This window comes from Oryzias latipes, chromosome 5, assembly GCF_053564925.1.
Source record: "Oryzias latipes strain Hd-rR chromosome 5, Olatipes_Hd-rR_3.1".
Lineage (NCBI taxonomy): Eukaryota > Metazoa > Chordata > Actinopteri > Beloniformes > Adrianichthyidae > Oryzias > Oryzias latipes.
The window spans coordinates 1,000,642-1,019,485 of NC_136241.1; the positions used below are offsets into that span (position 1 = coordinate 1,000,642).

The 18,844-nt window shown below is 42.9% G+C and overlaps 1 protein-coding gene across 8 annotated transcripts in view; it reads right to left on the bottom strand.

Moving 5' to 3' along the window:
• The window catches only part of cfap20dc (CFAP20 domain containing), a 105,253-nt gene that overhangs the window by 35,197 nt on the left and 51,212 nt on the right, over positions 1-18,844 (bottom strand). For all 8 annotated transcript variants that reach the window (XR_013655863.1, XM_078946734.1, XM_078946732.1 and 5 more), the window contains one exon: positions 9,912-10,253. Coding sequence is in view for 7 of the 8 variants with exons in the window: in XM_078946734.1 (XP_078802860.1) it covers positions 9,912-10,253 (342 nt within the window). In the remaining variant the exon portion in view is untranslated. The remainder of the gene's footprint in view (positions 1-9,911; positions 10,254-18,844) is intronic.

The following is an 18,844-nucleotide window of genomic DNA, read 5'->3' on the forward strand; positions in this document are numbered from 1 at the left end:
AGCAGCAAAGTCTGTGGGTGACCTGCTGTATGCTGTGGGCGTGGTCAACATTGCTATAACATTTTCTGAATTTTCTATAATCATTTTATAATTCACTATAATACTTTCTGAATTCGCTCTAATTTTTTTAGGACTCAAAAAGTTGTAGTCCTAAAGCAGTGAGATAGCAATACACGAACACGCTGGTTCACTCTAAAACAGGGGTGTCAAACTCATTTTCACTGAGGGCCACATCATAGTGTCTGTCCACAAAGGGCCAGATATAATTTATACATGTAACTAAATGTAATGAAAAACAAATGTAACTACTCCTCAATGTTATATAACTCATTTATTTATTTATTCTAACTTTTTAAAGAGACAATTACAGTTGCATAGAAAACATATGTTTGCTTATTACACTAGCATAAATCCTTTTCCACTTGATTCTGTCAGGTTAGGTTATATGGACAGTGTTTAAATCATAATGTATAGTTACCCAATCTGATATTTCAAGGCTGTTTCCCCCAAGATATGAATAAATACACACCAATTTTTAGTTTTTATTCTAAAAAATTAAAAACTTTTATGGTCTCGCGGGCCACAAAAAATGACATGGAGGGCCACATTTGAGTTTGACACATGTGCTCTAAGAGACCGAACGAATGATATCAGGGGTTTCTGTAATAGTTACTGCAATAATAAGTACTGCAATAATGAGTACTGCAGCTTCACATCAAAGCAAACTCTGGCTGTAACTAGTTTTCTGCATCACTACAGACAGAAATAAACACTTCATACTAGTCAATAGAATCCAATGTTTTGCTCTGTAAGGTTTTTGGATAAAGTACAGGGGGGTAAAAAAAAGTATTCAGTCAGCCACCAACTGTGCAAGTTCTCCCACTTAAAAAGATGAAAGAGGCCTGTCATTTTCATCATAGGTAAACCGAAATTATGATAGACAAAATTAAATAAAAAAAAGTATCACATTGTCTGATTTTTAAAGCATTTATTTGTAAATTATGGTTGAAAATAAGTATCTGGTCACCTACAAACAAGATTTCTGTAGAGGATCCTCTATCCTCCACTGGTTACCTGTGTTAATGGCTCCTGTTTGAACTGGTTATCAATATAAATACACCTGTCCACCTCAAACAGTCACACTCCAAACTCCACTATGGCCAAGACCAAAGAGCTGTCTAAGGACACCAGAAACCAAATTGTTGACCTACACCATGCTGGGAGACTGAATCTGCAACAGGTTAGCAGCTTGGTGTGCAACTTCAACATAAATGAGTTCCTGACTGAGGAGAGTAAAGTTGCCTATGCTCTGAGTTTTTTAAGGGGGAGAGCCGAGCAGTGGGATCTTGCTGAGTGAAGCAGGGCGGCTGACCAAGTTTGTCTTCATGTATCTCAATGACATTTTGATCTTTTCCCCAGACCGTGATACTCAAGGGCATTACATCAGAGCCATACTACAATGTCTTCTGGGAAACCAGCTGTTATGTAAAGCTGAAAAGTGTGAATTTCATACCATGTGGTGTCTCCTGGATGTCTCCAAAAGGACAACACAAAGGTTCATGCAGTGCTACTCCAACTGGCCGCAAATAACTCCAGTGTTTTTTCAGGTTTGCCAACTTCTACAGCATTGCTGCACCTCTTCACACACTCACTTCTATTAAGGTTAATTTTTTCTGAGATGAGGCGGCTGACAAAGTGTTCTCTTAGCTAAAAAGACGCTTCTCTACGGCTCTTATTCTAGTTCAGGAGTATTCTAGTTTCAAGGATGAAACATCCAAGATCCATAAGTACATCAAGCTCAAGGCCCAAACTGACAGTGTGCTCAGTGAATGTCTGAGCAGAGGATACAGTGCTGGAGGAGAGATCCTCATGGGAGGACAAACCCCTGCATGGGATGTACCACCGGACCATAACTGAGGTGGCTGATATCAAGAAGTCCTACCAATGGCTAGAAAGGGCTGGCCTACAGGACAGCACTGAAGCACTCATCCTGGCAGCTCAGGAACAAGCCCTGAACACCAGAGCAATAGAGGCTCAGATCTATCACACCAGACAAGACCCAAGGTGTAGATCTACCACACCAGACAAGACCCAAGGTGTAGATCTACCACACCAGACAAGACCCAAGGTGTAGATCTACCACACCAGACAAGACCCAAGGTGTAGATCTACCACACCAGACAAGACCCAAGGTGTAGATCTACCACACCAGACAAGACCCAAGGTGTAGATCTACCACACCAGACAAGACCCAAGGTGTAGATCTACCACACCAGACAAGACCCAAGGTGTAGATCTACCACACCAGACAAGACCCAAGGTGTAGATCTACCACACCAGACAAGACCCAAGGTGTAGATCTACCACACCAGACAAGACATATATTTATGCCACATATTCCCGGCATGCAAGCTCCTTTTGGGACGATTTGCTCCAACAGATATACAGTCAGGACCATAAAAATTCGGACAGAGACACATTCTTTCTAATTTAGTTTCTGGACATTACCACAGTGAATTTTAAATCAAACAACTCAGATGCCATTGAAGTGCAGACTTTCAGCTTTTATTCCATGGGTTGAACAAAAAGATTGCATAAAAATGTGAAAAACTAAAGCATTTTTTAAACACAATCCCTTCATTTCATGGGCTGGTAAGTAATTGGACAAATGACTTCCATGCTACTGCATGGGCAGGTGTGGGCAATTCCCTTGTTATGTCATTATGAATGAAGCAGATAAAAGGCCTGGAGTTGATTAGAGATGGTCAGGTGTACGTGGGAAATCACCCATTTTCACTGATCTAACAACATTTCCCATTTCCAGGATATCAGCTCTGTGTTCATCCAAACAGGCACTGATAAAAACACTGAGTAGTTAGGAATAAGTTAGGAATATGAAAAATCATAAAATACTTTTTACTTTGTGTTTATTTGATTCTTACGACGGAGTATTAAGGCCACCAAAAAAAAAAAAAAAAAAATTTTTACGAGATTAAAGTGGAAGTGAGCATGCAGAGCAGAAGGTGAATGCCGCGCAGCAACAAAGCAGACCGACTAAACTTAGTCGAACAGGTAAGCTGTATGTTTCTTGATAACGTTCCAAATGTCTGGAAGCTCATTTGTTTGATTTATGATTTATTAAAGTTTTATTTAGTGATGGGTGGTTTGCAGGATCTATGCAGCCGTTGATTCAATTCAATTCAATTCAATTCAATTTTATTTGTATAGCCCAAAATCACAACAACAGTCGTCTCGATGGGCTTCGAAGTAAAACATGAACTCAAAAGGATCACGAATACAAAGAGTTCAATAGAAAAATACTAAAATGAACTAACAAACTGACTAAGCTATACTGGCTAAGCTATACTGGCATCCCTGCCCTTAGACCCCCCTTCGCGGTAAGGAAAAACTCCTGATGAAGACACTGGTGTCCCTGCAGCTGTCCACTTCAATCCTTTCTTCCTCCACCAAAGACCAGGGGCCTCATTTATAAAACTTTGCGTAGGATTTGCGTCAGAAGTGGCGTACGGATGAAACATAGGACGTGCGTACGCACAGAAATATTCGGATTTATTAAACCGTGCGCACGCACATCCTACGCATCTTTCCCTTTATAAATCACAACCGATTCTAAATGCAGCGCAGCTTTTGCGGCTACATGACACGCCTATAGTTGCCCATAAATAGTCCGTGAAACGCCCACAAATTAATATTCATGGCTTGCTAAATCATGGCAAACACAGAGAGGAAATCAAAAAAACGTAACTTCACTCAAGGTGAAGTAGAAGTTATCGTTGGCGAGGTGGAAAAGAGGATAAAACGTTGTTTGGAGGGCACAGTGTGGACATTACTAATGCCAAAAAGGCACGTGAGCGGCAAACGGTGGCAGACGCCGTAAATGCTGTAGCCTCACAACCTCGGACCGTGGCCGAAGTAAAGAAGAAATGAAAGAAATGATCGGACATCAAAGTCGAGGCAAAAAAACGTCTAGCGCTGCATCGGCAGAGTGTGTCCGCCACGTGGGGGGTGGGGGGGGGGGGGACCGGAGCTGACCCCTCTTGATGAGAAACTGGCCGCTATTATTGGGGAATCCCTATTAAGTCCCCCTTATCGGCGTCCTCCTCCGCCTCAGTCACCTGACTGAGACGGAGGGGACGCCGACGCGCCAGGGTCAGGGTGACACAGCTAAGAGAAATAATTAAAATGAATGCAGTCAAGTCACATGTATGCAGGCTACACAATTACAGATTATTAATATAGAACAATTTTATTTTAGTTGCTGGGTGTTCCAGCGGGGCCAGTGGTTACGATGCTGCAGCTGAGCAGCCGTCTGGCCCCAGCGTCTCCACGGCACGCGGCTCTCAACCCTCCAGCAGTGGGCGCGTCCTCACCGATGCAGTCCTTGAAATGCAGAGGGAAGTCAGTAGTTCAATCAGAGAGGTGGCCAAGGAGTTGGGCGAAATCAAGATCTCCCTGACTGAAATAAACTGCACGATGAGGGAATTCTTAAATAAATAATATTTTCCACACCTCTTTTTCTTTACAAGCGACGCATCACTTCCAAACGCTGGCGCACAGCAGCAGCAAATGGCTCAAATGCGTGGGGATGGGGTTCAGGGTCGGGGCCAACACAGCAATCAGCGCCAGGGGGTAGAGGCACGTTTTTAAGCTGTGCCACATTGTGTAGCACAGCACATGCCAGCACGATTTGGCACACACTGTAACTTTCACGTGTTTCTTCCATCTGCCGACGGCGTCGCCGTTTCTCATTTCACCCGTTTTTGTGCGTACGCCTGGGTCAGAGCTTGCGTGAAGGACCGCACATTTTCCCGTCAAGTTTGCTTTTTATAAATCTCAACTATTGCGTAGAGAGTGGCGTACGCCTTCTTTTGTGCGTACGCAACGTTTATAAATGAGGACCCAGATCTCTACGTCTTTGTGACGCTTCCGTCTGAGGAGGAGCAGCACTTTTGACTATTGTCAACGTTCTAATGCTAATATAACATATTATTTTCATTCCTCTTTATTGTTTTATGGATAAACGGGATGCTTCATCTACAGGAGTGGGCGTATGTAACACTGTTTACTTCCGCATTGGTGTTCGGATGACAGGTTCACGATGTAATGATACAGATGAACTTCAGGGAATGTGAATGAAAAAAAAAAGAATGTGAATGAAAAGGAAAATAAAGGCTGCAGCGGTCATCTACACCCAAACGTATCTCTGAGCTCCTTATTTTACATAAGAAAAACCGCTTGTCAGACACTGAACCCCGGAAAGCCGACTACACTGACAATAATCTGATTTTGAGTCATCAAAAGGTTCCGAATCTCGTTGTTTTAAACCTAATCCGGAAATAAAGCTTCCCAAAAGGCTTCACATCTTTCATCTTCAAGCTAGGCTCCGATAAACAGACATCTTCGTTGTTTTCTCCTTGTTAATCTCTGACTTTTTTCTTGCAAATTTACGAGATTTTAAGTCGTAAATTTATGAGATAAAAACTTGTATATTTACGACTTTTTATCTCCTAAATATACAAGATAAAATCTCGTAATTTTTGTTTTTTTTGGTGGCCCTAAAACTTTGTAAATTCTATTAAAGACATTTTGATAAGAATGACGGTAGCTGCAGCTTCAGCTGTTTTAGGAAAAGTCCCGCCCCTTTAACTGTCTTGACCCATCATTCTTGGAGACTTAATCATATGTCATCAGACTGACCAATCATAAGTTTTAAAGTCTTCACTTCCTTGTTCTGATTCTGCTCATAAAGCCGCTCAGTTCTAACAAAAATACCAGCTAAAGCTCGTCTTTAGCGGTGTAGCTTTCTGCGGGATCTGGTATCAGACTGTGGAAGAAGTGAACAAAACAATGAAGCTCAGATAGGTGATCTCTGGCCATTATTGCACTACATCTCCCATTATGCATTGGGTTAAAGTGACAGCGTCTCAGCACAAAATAAGTCTTCATTAAACGTCTTGAAACCACAACAAACACACATCAAACAAATTTAAAATCTTCTAACTTAACTTTTATTACATCTTTTAGAAAAAACAGCTGCAGCTTCCAGCTTTTTCTGACACAGTTATCGCAAAAATGCATGTGAGATTGTGGAGGGCCTGTAGATCGATACAGACTATGAGTTTCTCCTTTTTTATTTTTATTTTTTTAACTTGTCTTGTCCAACAGCTGGGCAGACAGATGAGAGCTGAAGGCCTCTTGTGTTGGACATATTTTACTTTAAAAACAGGGGTTCTGAATTTTTTGACAAACCAGAGGTATGTCTGAATAAACCCCTTTTGTAATCGAGGCCAAACTTTATTCATTTTAATCGTATTTGAAGATTTTTTTTGTCGGACCGGACGGAAAAGGAAAGGAGGGAAGAAGAGAGAAAGATGTTAGAGGGGGGGGGTAGAAGGGTGATTATAAACCATGAAGCAGCATAAAGCAACAAGTTGCTGGATGTTTATCATTACGGTAAGGTTCAGATGTAATACAAATCTAGAAGGGGCGGGGCCTGTCCACACACACACTCAAATGCTATAAACACACCTGTTGGCTGCAAAAATGTCAATATGTACACAAAACAGATAGTGTTCACACACGCATACTTATGCCTTCAAACCAACTAGTGTGAAATATTTCATTCAATCAGCAAAGTGTTTGTGCAAAGGTGAGCTAACACCTGTGCTCAGGTGAGAGTTTGTGTTCTTCTAGAATGGATGGTGGAATGTGAAAAGAAGGAGAGAGAGTTCCCAGCCATCCCCACACTAAGACCCCCGCCGCAGCAGGTGCGGCAGCCAGAACCCCCCAAACGCCACTCGGCAGTAGGCAGAGAACAACCGCCCCCCGGGTGATCACATCCGCCACCCAGGCCAGGGCCAGCAGGACTGCCCCGAGGCCCCCAGAGCCAGAGAGCAGGGAGGCACGGAGGGACAGAGAGAGTAGCCCCGGCCTAACCAGGAGAGCAGCCCCCCCACCGCGCCAGGAGGGCCCAGCGCCGGGCCCCACCCAAGAAGAGTGCCCACAGCCCCAGACGAGCGCCTCATCACCACCCAGGAGGTCTGGGCATTCTCCTGCCCCACCTCAGGTACGGGTCAGGACCCCCCAAGGGAGACCCGCTCCGCGCTCCAGGCAGCCACCCACTCGGCCCATGGTGGGTCCAGGACGGAGCAAGGCAGGGACCAGCCGCCCCCGCCCAGGAGGAGGGCACCCAGGAGAGAAAGGGGTCCACAAGAGATGTTGTAAACATGGCCTGACCAGGTTCACCCACAGTTGGAAATTTGGCGAGGCCCAGCACTCAAGGGCCAGGACCAAAACCCACACCACAGGGACACGTACACCCCCGGCTCAGGTGTAATGCGATCCCCGGCTCTTGGCCTTGCCGGAGAGCTCAGGGATCCCTCTCCCTGCGTGGAGAGAGCACTGCCGGGCCCAGGAAACCAGCACCCAGGGGGCGCGGCCACCGTTGCCAAGGGCCCAGTTGGATGGGGTAGGGGACAGATGGTCCAAGGTCCTACCTTCCTTGTGAAATGCATTTGTGTTTGAGAGGGTGTGTGTATGCATGTATGTGTAACTCCCTATGGAGGAGTAAAGGGTGTGTGTACTAAGGGGGTGCAGTTAAAATTGGTGGGTAGGGCACTGAGGGGACATCTCCTGATTACTCACAGTGAGAGTTTCTCCTTTTTTTTAATTTTTGGATGCTGGTGTGCCACAGGATTTTGTCAAGGTTAAAGTGTTCTGTGGCTCAGAAAAGGTTGAAAAACACTGGATTCGTGCTTGCATTTTGAAGATTTTGCTGTGAACAGACAACATGCGGTCAAAGGAGCTCTCCATGCATCTGAAAGGAGCCATCATTAAGCTAAGAAAACAGAAAAAAACATGCCAGAAATGGCTACAGTATTAGGAGTGGCTAAATCAACAGTGTGGTACATCCTGAGAAAGAAAGAAAGAAAGCTCTGGTGAACCCAGCAACGCAAAAAGACCTGGACGTCCACGGAAGACAACAGTGGTGGATGATGGCAGAATCATTTCCATGGTGAAGAGGAACCCGTTCATAACAGCCAACCAAGTGAACAACACTCTCCAGAAGGTAGGCGGATCAATATCCAAGTCTACCATCAAAAGACGACTGCATGAAAGTACATCCAGAGAGTACACTGCAAGATGCAAGCCACTCATAAGCCTCAAGAATAGGAAGGCTAGATTGGACTTTGCTAAAAAGCATCTCAAAAAGCAAGCACAGTTCTGGAAAAACATTCTTTGGACAGATGAAACCAAAAGCAACCTCTACCAGAATGATGGCAAGAGAAAAGTATGGAGAAGGCGTGGAGAAGCTCCTGATCCAAAGCACACTACATCATCAGTAGAACACAGTGGAGGCAGTGTGATGGTCTGGGCCTGCATGGCTGCTAGTGGCACTGGGACACTAGTGTTTATTGATGACGTGACACAGGACATAAGCAGCCCAATGAATTCTGAGGTGTTCAGAGACAGACTGTCTGCACAGATCCAGGTGAATGCAGCCAAACTGATTGGACGGCGTTTCATAATCCAGATGGACAACGACCCAAAACATACAGCCAAAGCAACTCAGGAGTTTATTAAAGCAAAGAAGTGGAATATTCTTGAATGGCCAAGTCAGTCACCTGATCTTAACCCAATTGAGCAGCATTTCACTTGTTGAAGACTAAACTTCAGACAGAAAGGCCCACAAACAAACAGCAACTGAAAGCCGCTGCAGTAAAGGCCTGGCAGAGCATTTAGAAGGAGAAAACCCAGCATCTGGTGATGTCCATGAGTTCAAGACTTCAGGCTGTCATTGCCAACAAAGGCTTTTCAACCAAATATTAGGAATGACCATTTAGTTTTCACTTATTTCATTTGTCCAATTACTTACCAGCCCATGAAATGAAGAGATTGTGTTTAAAAAATGCTTTAGTTTTTCACATTTTGATGCAATCTTTTTGTTCAACCCATGGAATAAAAGCTGAAAGTCTGCACTTCAATGGCATCTGAGTTTTTTTATTTAAAATTCACTGTGGTATTGTCCAGAAACTAAATTAGAAAGAATGTGTCTCTGTCCAAATATTTATGGTCCTGACTGTATATCTGTTGGAGCAAATCGTCCCAAAAGGAGCTTGCATGCCAAGAATATGTGGGCAACCCTGGTTAACATGAACACAAGTAATTGGAATAAAAGCCTTATCAGAATAAAAATGCATCGTGTAAAGACACCATTCGGAATACTCTGACCCATTCAGACTTCTTCGGATCCAAATTTCCTTCCCATTGAGATGGGTGGGTTATGCCAATTGTTGATAAGATCTTGGTGCAGGAAAACAATGTAATCTGATTTTGTCATTACTGTGCTGGCTTTTACGTCATGGCGTGGTGTGCTTCAGAGGAGACTTCAGAGCACAAACAGGATCGGCTGGCTGCTCAGCAGGAACGAGCTGCCGTACTTCGTAGCTTCGTGTCAGCAAGCAGGGGAGGGCGTTTTTTACAGAGGATGCCTGGACCACAGTCGGGCCGGCTGCTCTGCACGAGCGAGCTGCCTGGCTACAGACAAGCATGTCTCCCAGCAGAGGAGCAGCTTCAGGACGGTGTATGTCCGGTCCACGCTCCAAGGAGTCCCGTGAAACCGTGCAAACAATCATGCAAAATCCTCATGACCAGAAACAAATAAAGCCTGATGTTATTTACACATATTTACGTGCAGCCAAGATGAACACTGGTGTTTTAGATAGTTCTGTTTATGTCAAAAGGGCCCACATATACACAATTTAAATCTAATCCGACCTTTGATCAGATTAAATAAATTTTGCACATGTACATGCAGCTAAAGAGTGTCACAGTCCATTCAAAAAGCTACTGTAGAACTGGCAGATGTTCCTTCAAACTATTAGCCTAACCTGATGCTGGATGAAGCCATCCACCTTGACTTCTTGTAGGAGCGGGTCACACGATGAAGCACAGGTGTGTTCATTGACAACCTGATTCATTTCCTCTAAATGACGGTCTCGTCTGTTAGGAGACAAGCGGCGTAAGGGCACCATCCCAGCTGGTCCAGCTCCTCCACAACGCTCAGACGGCAGGAGTGTGTTCAGTAGGTTCAGCCCTGGAGGAGATGTTTGGCTGAAGTGAGGAGATTCTTGACGACCCTCGAACGACACATGCTGATCTTCATTGGGAGTTCTCAGAGTAACAGAAAAGGACATAGTATTTCCTTGATCCTGGAAAGTGGAGTTTTCCTCCTAAAATAAGCAAAAGGAAATCTTCAATTAGGTCAGTAAATCACACAAAAAACAAATTGTAAGTTTGATTACTTGTCTTTTTTAATGTTTTAAACATGATTTGATCAACCTTATTGCTGTGTGCCCCACACTAGATTGATGCGAGCAATATTGGACGTGAGATAATGAAAAGGCCAAGAACTAGAGCAAATGATCAGGATGTTGATGACTTAGCTTGAAATTAACATCACATTGAAAAATGCTGACAGCATACCTTCTAAAATGTGATCATCTATCCTAATCTGTATATTCAAAGCTGGCTCCTGAAACCCCCAGCTTGAAAGAATTTCTGATGGCAGGTGCCAAATGCAGCCTGAATGGATTTAAATAAACTACAAATAAAATTTGAAAATCACTGGGACATAAACAAAAAACTAAAAAAAAATACTCAGAAACTTGGCATGGAAAGAACAAATGCAAGACAAGGATCAGATTGAGGCAAAGCAAATCCAAGGTCACTTCATAATGCAGATTCTCATACCTTTGAAAAATGCTGGAGCTATTAGCAGATACCAAAAAAAGAGTAAACAAAGAAAAAATTATGTGTTGTGTATTTTAGTTTAGCTAAACTAAAATAAACTGATGCGGGTAGGTGACTAAAATAGCACAGCTATGAGAATCCTTCAATGGCTGTCATGGTTGACCTGTGACCCTGTGGACAAAAAAACACGAGAGATGTTTGTGAAAAAACAAACAAATATACTGCAAAGGCAGACAGGGTTTCTGTTTAAAAATACACATCTATTGCTGTAAAGAGGAAAAGAAGTGAGGCTAAAAGTATTGGACAGTGACCAATTTTGAATGCTGTCCGTCTTATAAAGATGAGGGTCTGTGAGGAAGAATGGATCAAAATGGCAGTGGTTGATACATTTGATCCCTTAAATATAATTCTAAAATCTGTCATAATAACGGGTTCATTGGAACAATGAAAGAGAGAAATGTAAAAAGAAAATCCGGACATCAATTTTCAAGAATGTTCGTAAACTTATGTGAAGTTCATTGAAGGAAATAAGTATTTGTACCCTCTTGCTGGAAAGATTAAATTCCTGTGACCAAGCCCAAAAGTCAGTTGTTTCTTGTAATTTCAGGTTTCTGAACATACTGTATCAGGAATCCTTCTGGCCCACTCTTTTTGCAAATGACTTCTACATTTTCAGATTAGGTGGCTGTTCCTTAGCAACTCTGAGCTTCAGCTCTCTCCATAGGTTTTCTATTGGACTGAGGTCCAGAGACTAGCTACAGTAGGTACTCTATGACTTTCATATGCTACTTCTTCAGCCATTTCTTGGTTGCCTTGGCTGTGTGTTTTGGGTCATTATCCTGTTGAAAGACCCAGCCACGGTGGAGGGATGGCACCATTTCTCTTCCCCAAGCACGACAGGTCCAGTTGATGCCAAACATCTCAATTTTGGTCTCATCTTACCACAGTACCTTCTCCCAATCACTCTCTAAACCATCAAGGTGTTGGGGCTTCGCCAGCACTGATGTCAAACCATTGTGGGTTAGAGATTTGTATTTGGACACCAATGAACAGCATGGAAGGGTGTTGAAGGTTTTTTTTGGCTCAGGCAGGAAGAGGAAATCTGGAGCGACAAGGAGCAGTAACAACCTCTAGTCAGCAGGGGGGGCACAGGCACAAGGAGAGACTGGAAGGAAGGAGGCACATGCAATCAAGCAGGAGCGCGTGGCAGTGACGACTCGTGAAAGTAGATCAGTGGGGTGGAGATAGTGCACAACAGTGGGCTGACATTGAGGATGGCGAGTGAGAATCTCCTTCTGGGTTTCTGAGTGGAGGAGGGAAAATGACAGAGGGCAAGGATGCTGGGGCAAGACTCGTAGGTCAGGGGGTCCAGAGCAGAGTATTGGTCCGAAATCCTGGATTGAAATGTCTCTTTTCTGCTCCATTTCTGTTCATTCTTCTTTTTTCTGGCTTCGTTCGCTGTGATGTCATCTTCTGGGGGGGCTTGTTAGATGAGCCCAGAATTCCTTTTGCATCAGGTACCAGGTGTGTGGACATGTTGGTGAAGTTGCACGCTTTTAGCTGCGGTTAAAGTTTCGTTGAAAGGCGCAGAAAACTTTCTGTATACAAAAACAATATTGCAGTCAGTGACTGCTACGGGCCATAATTATAAAAAAACAAAAGGATACCTGTAGTCCTTTTTTTTTACATTCCCTCTTTTACACAAAGTACAACCAACATTATAGACATCTCTCATAGTTTTTCAGAGGGTCAACTTTCAGAATCTACGGAAGCACAACCTAAACCACTTTTTTTAATTCCGTTTTCTCCTTAACACGGGAAAAAAAATGGTAATTTGTCGTAAAAATGAGAAAACAAAGAATATACAGGGCTCCAGACTAACTTTTTTCACTAGGAGCACAGTGGCCCCCAACTGAAAATTTTAGGGGCACAACCAGAAAATTTAGGGGCGCATACCGTAAATCAACATTCTAACCAAATCTAGTAATTTCCACTGTATTACGAATAAATACTTTAATAATAGATGCAGAAATTACAATGTGCCGTTTCAAATTCAGTGTCACATTTTATTCTGCACTTTTGAAGATGCAACAAGAAGGTAAACTGACAGAAGAAGGTAAACTGTAAAAGAACGGGCGATGTTCACTGGAGATCAGAACAATCGATACAGATACCTGAGATCAGAGAGAGGCTCAAAAACTGATGGAAATGTATGTTGGTGACACCAAATAAGTGCAGCCAAGACGCACAATAAGCGTGTTTGAGATCACCCAGGTGGACGCAACGCTGTTCAGATCACCTGGTGTGTGACATATATTTTTGTTTTTGCTCCAACATCACCTGTCAATCATCACAAAAATATCAGAGAAAGGGGCGGGAGCAGCAATGCCCCAACCTACCGAACGCAGCTGGAAATTTAGTACTGAACTGACTGAAAGCTGCCCTATGACTACAAAACAATGCATTATGGGACATGTGTCCTGATGGTTTTTGTAATTGAGAAATTGAAATAATTTAAAATACCAATTGATTAAAAATAGCTACATCCATTACAAAACATTCAAATAAATATAAAATATATAATAACACAGATCATACTAAGGGGGAGAGGAATATTTAAACTACATTGAACTGAATTGAACTTCAACTTCCTGTTTTCCTTCAGTCTCGCTGCAGATTCGCCATCACCCCCCCCCCCGGCCTGGTCTCCCCAATGATCCAGGCGAGCCGCTGGTTCATCTCAAACACTTCTATCCTTGCATTTTCACCCCGTGTTTAAAGTTCAAGCCCCGTTAGCTGTCACGTATGTAGGTGTGGGACATTTATTCTCCTCAGCTGACCCGACTCCCGTGGGAGCGGTGTGCTGCCGTAACAGCCGTGCATAAACCGTTTGATTGGGGGGATGCGACGCCGCGCGCTTAACCGTTACCCCCGTAACCTCCGGGTCTGTGCGACCCAGAGAAAAGTTCAGCACAGACTGCATGCATTTAGAAAATTACGACCGAATAGATACGTTCTAAAAGAAAGTAAGGAACTCCTTCATGTGGTCTGGGGAGGGGGCTGTCAGGTTTCCTGCTTTCAAGCCCGGTCATTGTCACGCCCCCAATAGTCATTTACTCCACTGTGATTGGTTGGTTTGTCAGCTCCGCACACGACAATGAAAAGGTGTCATTCATACAAACTGGCAGGACGCATTAAAATTAAACTTTCATTTCAAGGTGGGGGCCACAAATAACCCGCAGGCCGCGAGTTTGAGACCCCTGCTGTACACTCTGGCACTGGTACACCAGCTGCAGGTCGGAAGAATGAATCAATAGTTCGCTTGCTCATAGCTCAGACGCACGCACAGGTTGTGAGGATATTTGTCTCAGTTTCCTTCCCACTGATGTTTACGCGAGCTCGATTATCTCTAGGCCCCTCCCCCTACACGCATTTTAGCCACTTACGCGGGTGTGTGCTCTCGTCTCATGAGTATGTGTGTGAGTTTGTGTGTGTGTGTTTGCGTGCGTGTGCGCTCGCGTCTCATTGATTATTTCATTGATCATTGACATGCCCCTTCCCGGTTTAATGTATAAAAAATACGGAGGGTGGGGGAGGCAAATTTACTGGTCGCACATGTGCGACTGGATGTAAAATTCAGTCCCACACTCTCAAATTTTGATCGCAAAATGCGACCAAATGGTCGCAGTCTGGAGCCCTGATATAAAAGAACATACTGTAGCTAGCATCCCTTTCTCCCTTTCCTGCACTGAGACATCATCTGTTTTAAGTATCTTTATGTTGTGGTTACTGCTACCTGTAACTAATGCCGTACAGCGTGTCCAACAACTCTAGTACAGCATCACAAACGCTCCCCAAAAGTTGTTTTGTGAGTTAATTTATTAGAGGAGCTACACTCTTAAAACACCTGATTCCATCTCCTTCCTTTATGTCCCTTATTCAGCCAAAAACTGAACCCTATACGCCCAAACCCCCAACAACAGGCTGAATGACAGAACCCGGGGCAGACAAACGTCTCTGGCTGGTGCCTTCACCGAGATCCGGACACTTGTAGAACCCAAACAGCCACCCAGCCCAACTCAGTCCACTACTGATACTACTACTGATACTACTAATGATACTACTACTACTACTAATATTAATACTAATACTTTGTCCAAATTTTCTACAATGTGTTGTAGATTACGCTCCTGCTCGAGGCCGTTCTTGGTTTCTGAAAGAATCAGTGACCGTGAAATACGTCTCACCCCACTGTAGATGATTTCAGCTCACAACAATTTCCACTAGGCACCAAATTAAAAGTTTTATCCAGCATTAAGCGTTCAAATGACTCATTTTTTCACTATAACTTGGTGAATATAAATAACTGTTTAAACATCATCAAACCAAAACAAAATAATCTAGAATTAGCTACACAAAACATTATTAAATATGGATGTCAGTTCTCTGCCTGTCTTTGGAAAATGTAACACCACAGAGGAAGTAGAATATTTAAGGAGTGATAAAAAGCATATATTAATTTATTTATAACCATTTAGGAATTAAGAAATTCTCCAAATTTGTAATAATGCAAAATGTAATGATACTATTCATTCATTTTTCTATTCCTATTTATTTTTTATTGATGACTGCCAGCTTCTTAGACCTAAATAAAGCTCCACCAATTAAAAATTCTTCAGAATCTTAACATTGTCCCTGTTGAAATATACAACTCGCTGCACCTTAACACATTGCATCGGATAAATTTCAACGTATTTCACGTTGTGAAATTTCACTGCTTTGTTCTGCTTTAATATTTCTCTCTGTTTAAGAGCCAATGCCTGCTCAAGGGAATTCCGTGCAGCTGACGCAACACTCTGAAAGATGGTTCGGCTCCAAGTTCAGAAAAGAGCAACCTGCCCTAAATAAAGGTTAGTTTGGTTTATCACTATTGACAATGTGGTAACACACTAGCTTAGCATGCTAGAGCATGCTGTGCTGAGTACTGCAGATGAAGAGCTTGTCATTTCTGATGGCATTTACAGGCCATGAGCAACATGGCCTGTCTGTAAGAAAAGTATTCATTGCTTCAGTTCTAATGTGAACAACTGTGCTTCTCAAAACCTACTGTATGTCCATGTTTTATCAGCTACCCCTGTTGCATTGGACTTAAAATACTAAATGCAGATTACATTTTCTTAACTCAGCCCTATTTCATTATTTTTCCTTTGCTTTCTTATTCTCTGTTTTTTTTAAGGTACTTCTTTGTTATAAATACATGTGGTGAGTTCATTAACCCGAGTGGAAACGTCCATGTTTCCCCAAATCACAGCACTATTAAAAAAAAAGGAAAATGCATTAACGTAGCAGAATATTGACGACATCTTGCAACACTGTTGTTTTCCATCAGGATGCAGAATTAGAAACCCGGAGTCCAAGCTACTGACTGTAGTGGTGGATATGACAGGTCTAAGAAAACTAAAGTGTGCATAAATAAGATGGAAAACTAGCAGTACAAAGAAAAAACCTTCACCGCCTGCTATTGTGTTCTAGTTTTTTCTTTAAAGCAAGGTCCCGGTCTACTCATGGTGGAACACATGCTGCTGTTTGTTTCTTTTGAAGTGTTCTGCTGAGTTTTAATTGCGAGGCCACTTGATCATTTGACTGCACGGAGGGCAACATGCTGGCCTATAACAACCTGTATATCTGCAGGTCTGATCATCTGCTTCTGATGTAAGAGTAGAAAAACATGCCATCAGATCCCCCCCACCCTCCATCCCCCCAAAGCAAAGATTTGGATTCGTTTTCTTGGAAACTGAACCAGTAATTCCAACTAACTGGTCAGGAAAAAAAACAAAACCACTGCCCCCAATTCTAACTATTCTGTTTAGTTTTAAAGGTTGCCTCCCTCTTGACGCTTGACCTCATAGCTGTCAAGCAGAATGTGTGATGAAAATGGTCACCAGCAAGAAATGCATTCAGTCTGAATCTGCCTTAGGCATCAGTAGGTATACAGGAGCAGGTGAAAGTAGCCAGTTAAAAAAAACCTAGAAACTTCTTTACGCATCAGACATCAGAAAGAAGACATCTGACAAAACATACTGAGAAAAGAGACAAACAGCAGCGCGCATAAAAAAATGATGTGACAGATAAAAGCATACCTAATGGCAGTGCACTGCACAGATAAGAACGCAGTGTGTTCAAGATGTGTCAAGGTCACAACTAAAGTTCAACTCACATTACTGGAGCACTTCCCGGCTTTCTGTTATACTAAGTTATCTATTAATTCTTCAGATTCAGTTGGCGTGTTCTCAGTTTGTCACTTTCTGACACTCCTCTCTAAAAACTCGCTTTTCTTTTCTGTCAGTTTCTTCCTTGCTGTGGAAAAAATGAATGTCGTCTCAAGTGAGAAGCTATGAGTCTAGACATTTATCCTCAAAGGAAGAACCACATCAGAATCCAGCCAGACGGCATGTTTTTAGCGTGTTTATAATGCCATCATTCTGACATGGTGGCAGACCATCACTTTCATAGTCATGCATGTCATTGCAGCCAACCCTCATTACCGCATTAGGCATGACATGCATGCACGTTCCTCGTGTTTGTTCTCCACAGATTTTCCAAGCAAAGCAGTGATGCACTTCTGTAAGAGACAGGGCGGACACGAACAGGCACCAAAGAAAAGACAACAAACAAGCTGGAATCAAAAGTTGGCAGCCCTGTAAGCTGTGTGGGTCTAACACAGCCAGAGAATGAATGCACCTCAGGGCAGTTTTCATATCAAATAACATTGGTTATGCATGAGATGACTCTGAGAAAGATACTGGACTACAGCAACAGTGGTGCTTGCACTTAACGTCAGAAAGTACGCTAACCACCTTATGTAGTTCACAGTATCCACAGTAAAGAATATCTTCTTCTTTTGGTTTTGAGATAGTTCAATAAACGTTTAAACTCAAACTTTATTTATTTATACAGCGCCTTTCATTTCTGTTAAAAACACAAAGCGCTTAAAATAAAGCAGATAAAATAGTCATAAAAATGGAAAATTGTTAAAAACAGAAAACAAAGGACAATCACACAAAGATGGGACCCCTCCCTCACCACCCCCCATCCCCACCCACACCCCACGACCCAGTTACCCCAGTAGAACCCTGAATAGAAACGAAGAACTGCAGCTTAAAGATGGTCAAGCTCGGTTCTGCTGTGAGGAAATGATATCATGGGGATCCATTCATTCCAAGGCCCAGACAGACCACGCGGATCATTACCACAGCGCCGCCCAACACAGAGCAGCCCAGGGCCCACTCTACAGCTATTAGACCACAGAGCAGAACCCCAGCCCACCCAACGAGAACAGGCACCGCAGCAACAGCACCCCCTACAGGTTAAGATGGTGGTGCCCCAGAACTACGGATCCCCAAGAGGAAACACTGGAGTAAAAAACATCAGAATAAAAGTTATCATAAAATAACAAAAATAAAAACAGAAAAAGATAAAAAATAAAATAAGATATAACAATGTTAGTAATTAAAAAATAAAATACGTAAACTGATTAAAACATAACCTACGTATCATTGGTAAAATAACAATAAAAAGAATAGCACATTAAAAACAGAGATAATAATAATTTAGCCTCACTACTAAAGCAAATGGACACATAGCTGCAGTATTTGAGTCTGTTGCCTGCTTTTCCCTCTAGATCAGGGGTAGCGAACAAGTTTGACACCAAGAGACGAATTTTTTCACTGTGAGAGTCAAAGAGCCACACCACACACTGACATGCCAAGACGTACACACACAAACACAAAATTAAAGCCATATTATTTTCCATAACACACTCCTCTCCCTACAACACAACAGCAAGTATTGTACTTGTGTTTATTTCAAGGAAAGTGTCCACCCTCAATACACATCAAATGCAGCTTAGCCAGAGTTAACACAGAGACTACCCTGGAGGTCAGATACCCCTCCATACACACACAGGCACCTCTCTCTCATCTCACACACACACTGTCTCTCTCTCTTTTCTCTGCCTCTCTCTGACACACACAACTACTCAGTGACGGGCAGTGAGGTTGATGCCGGAGAG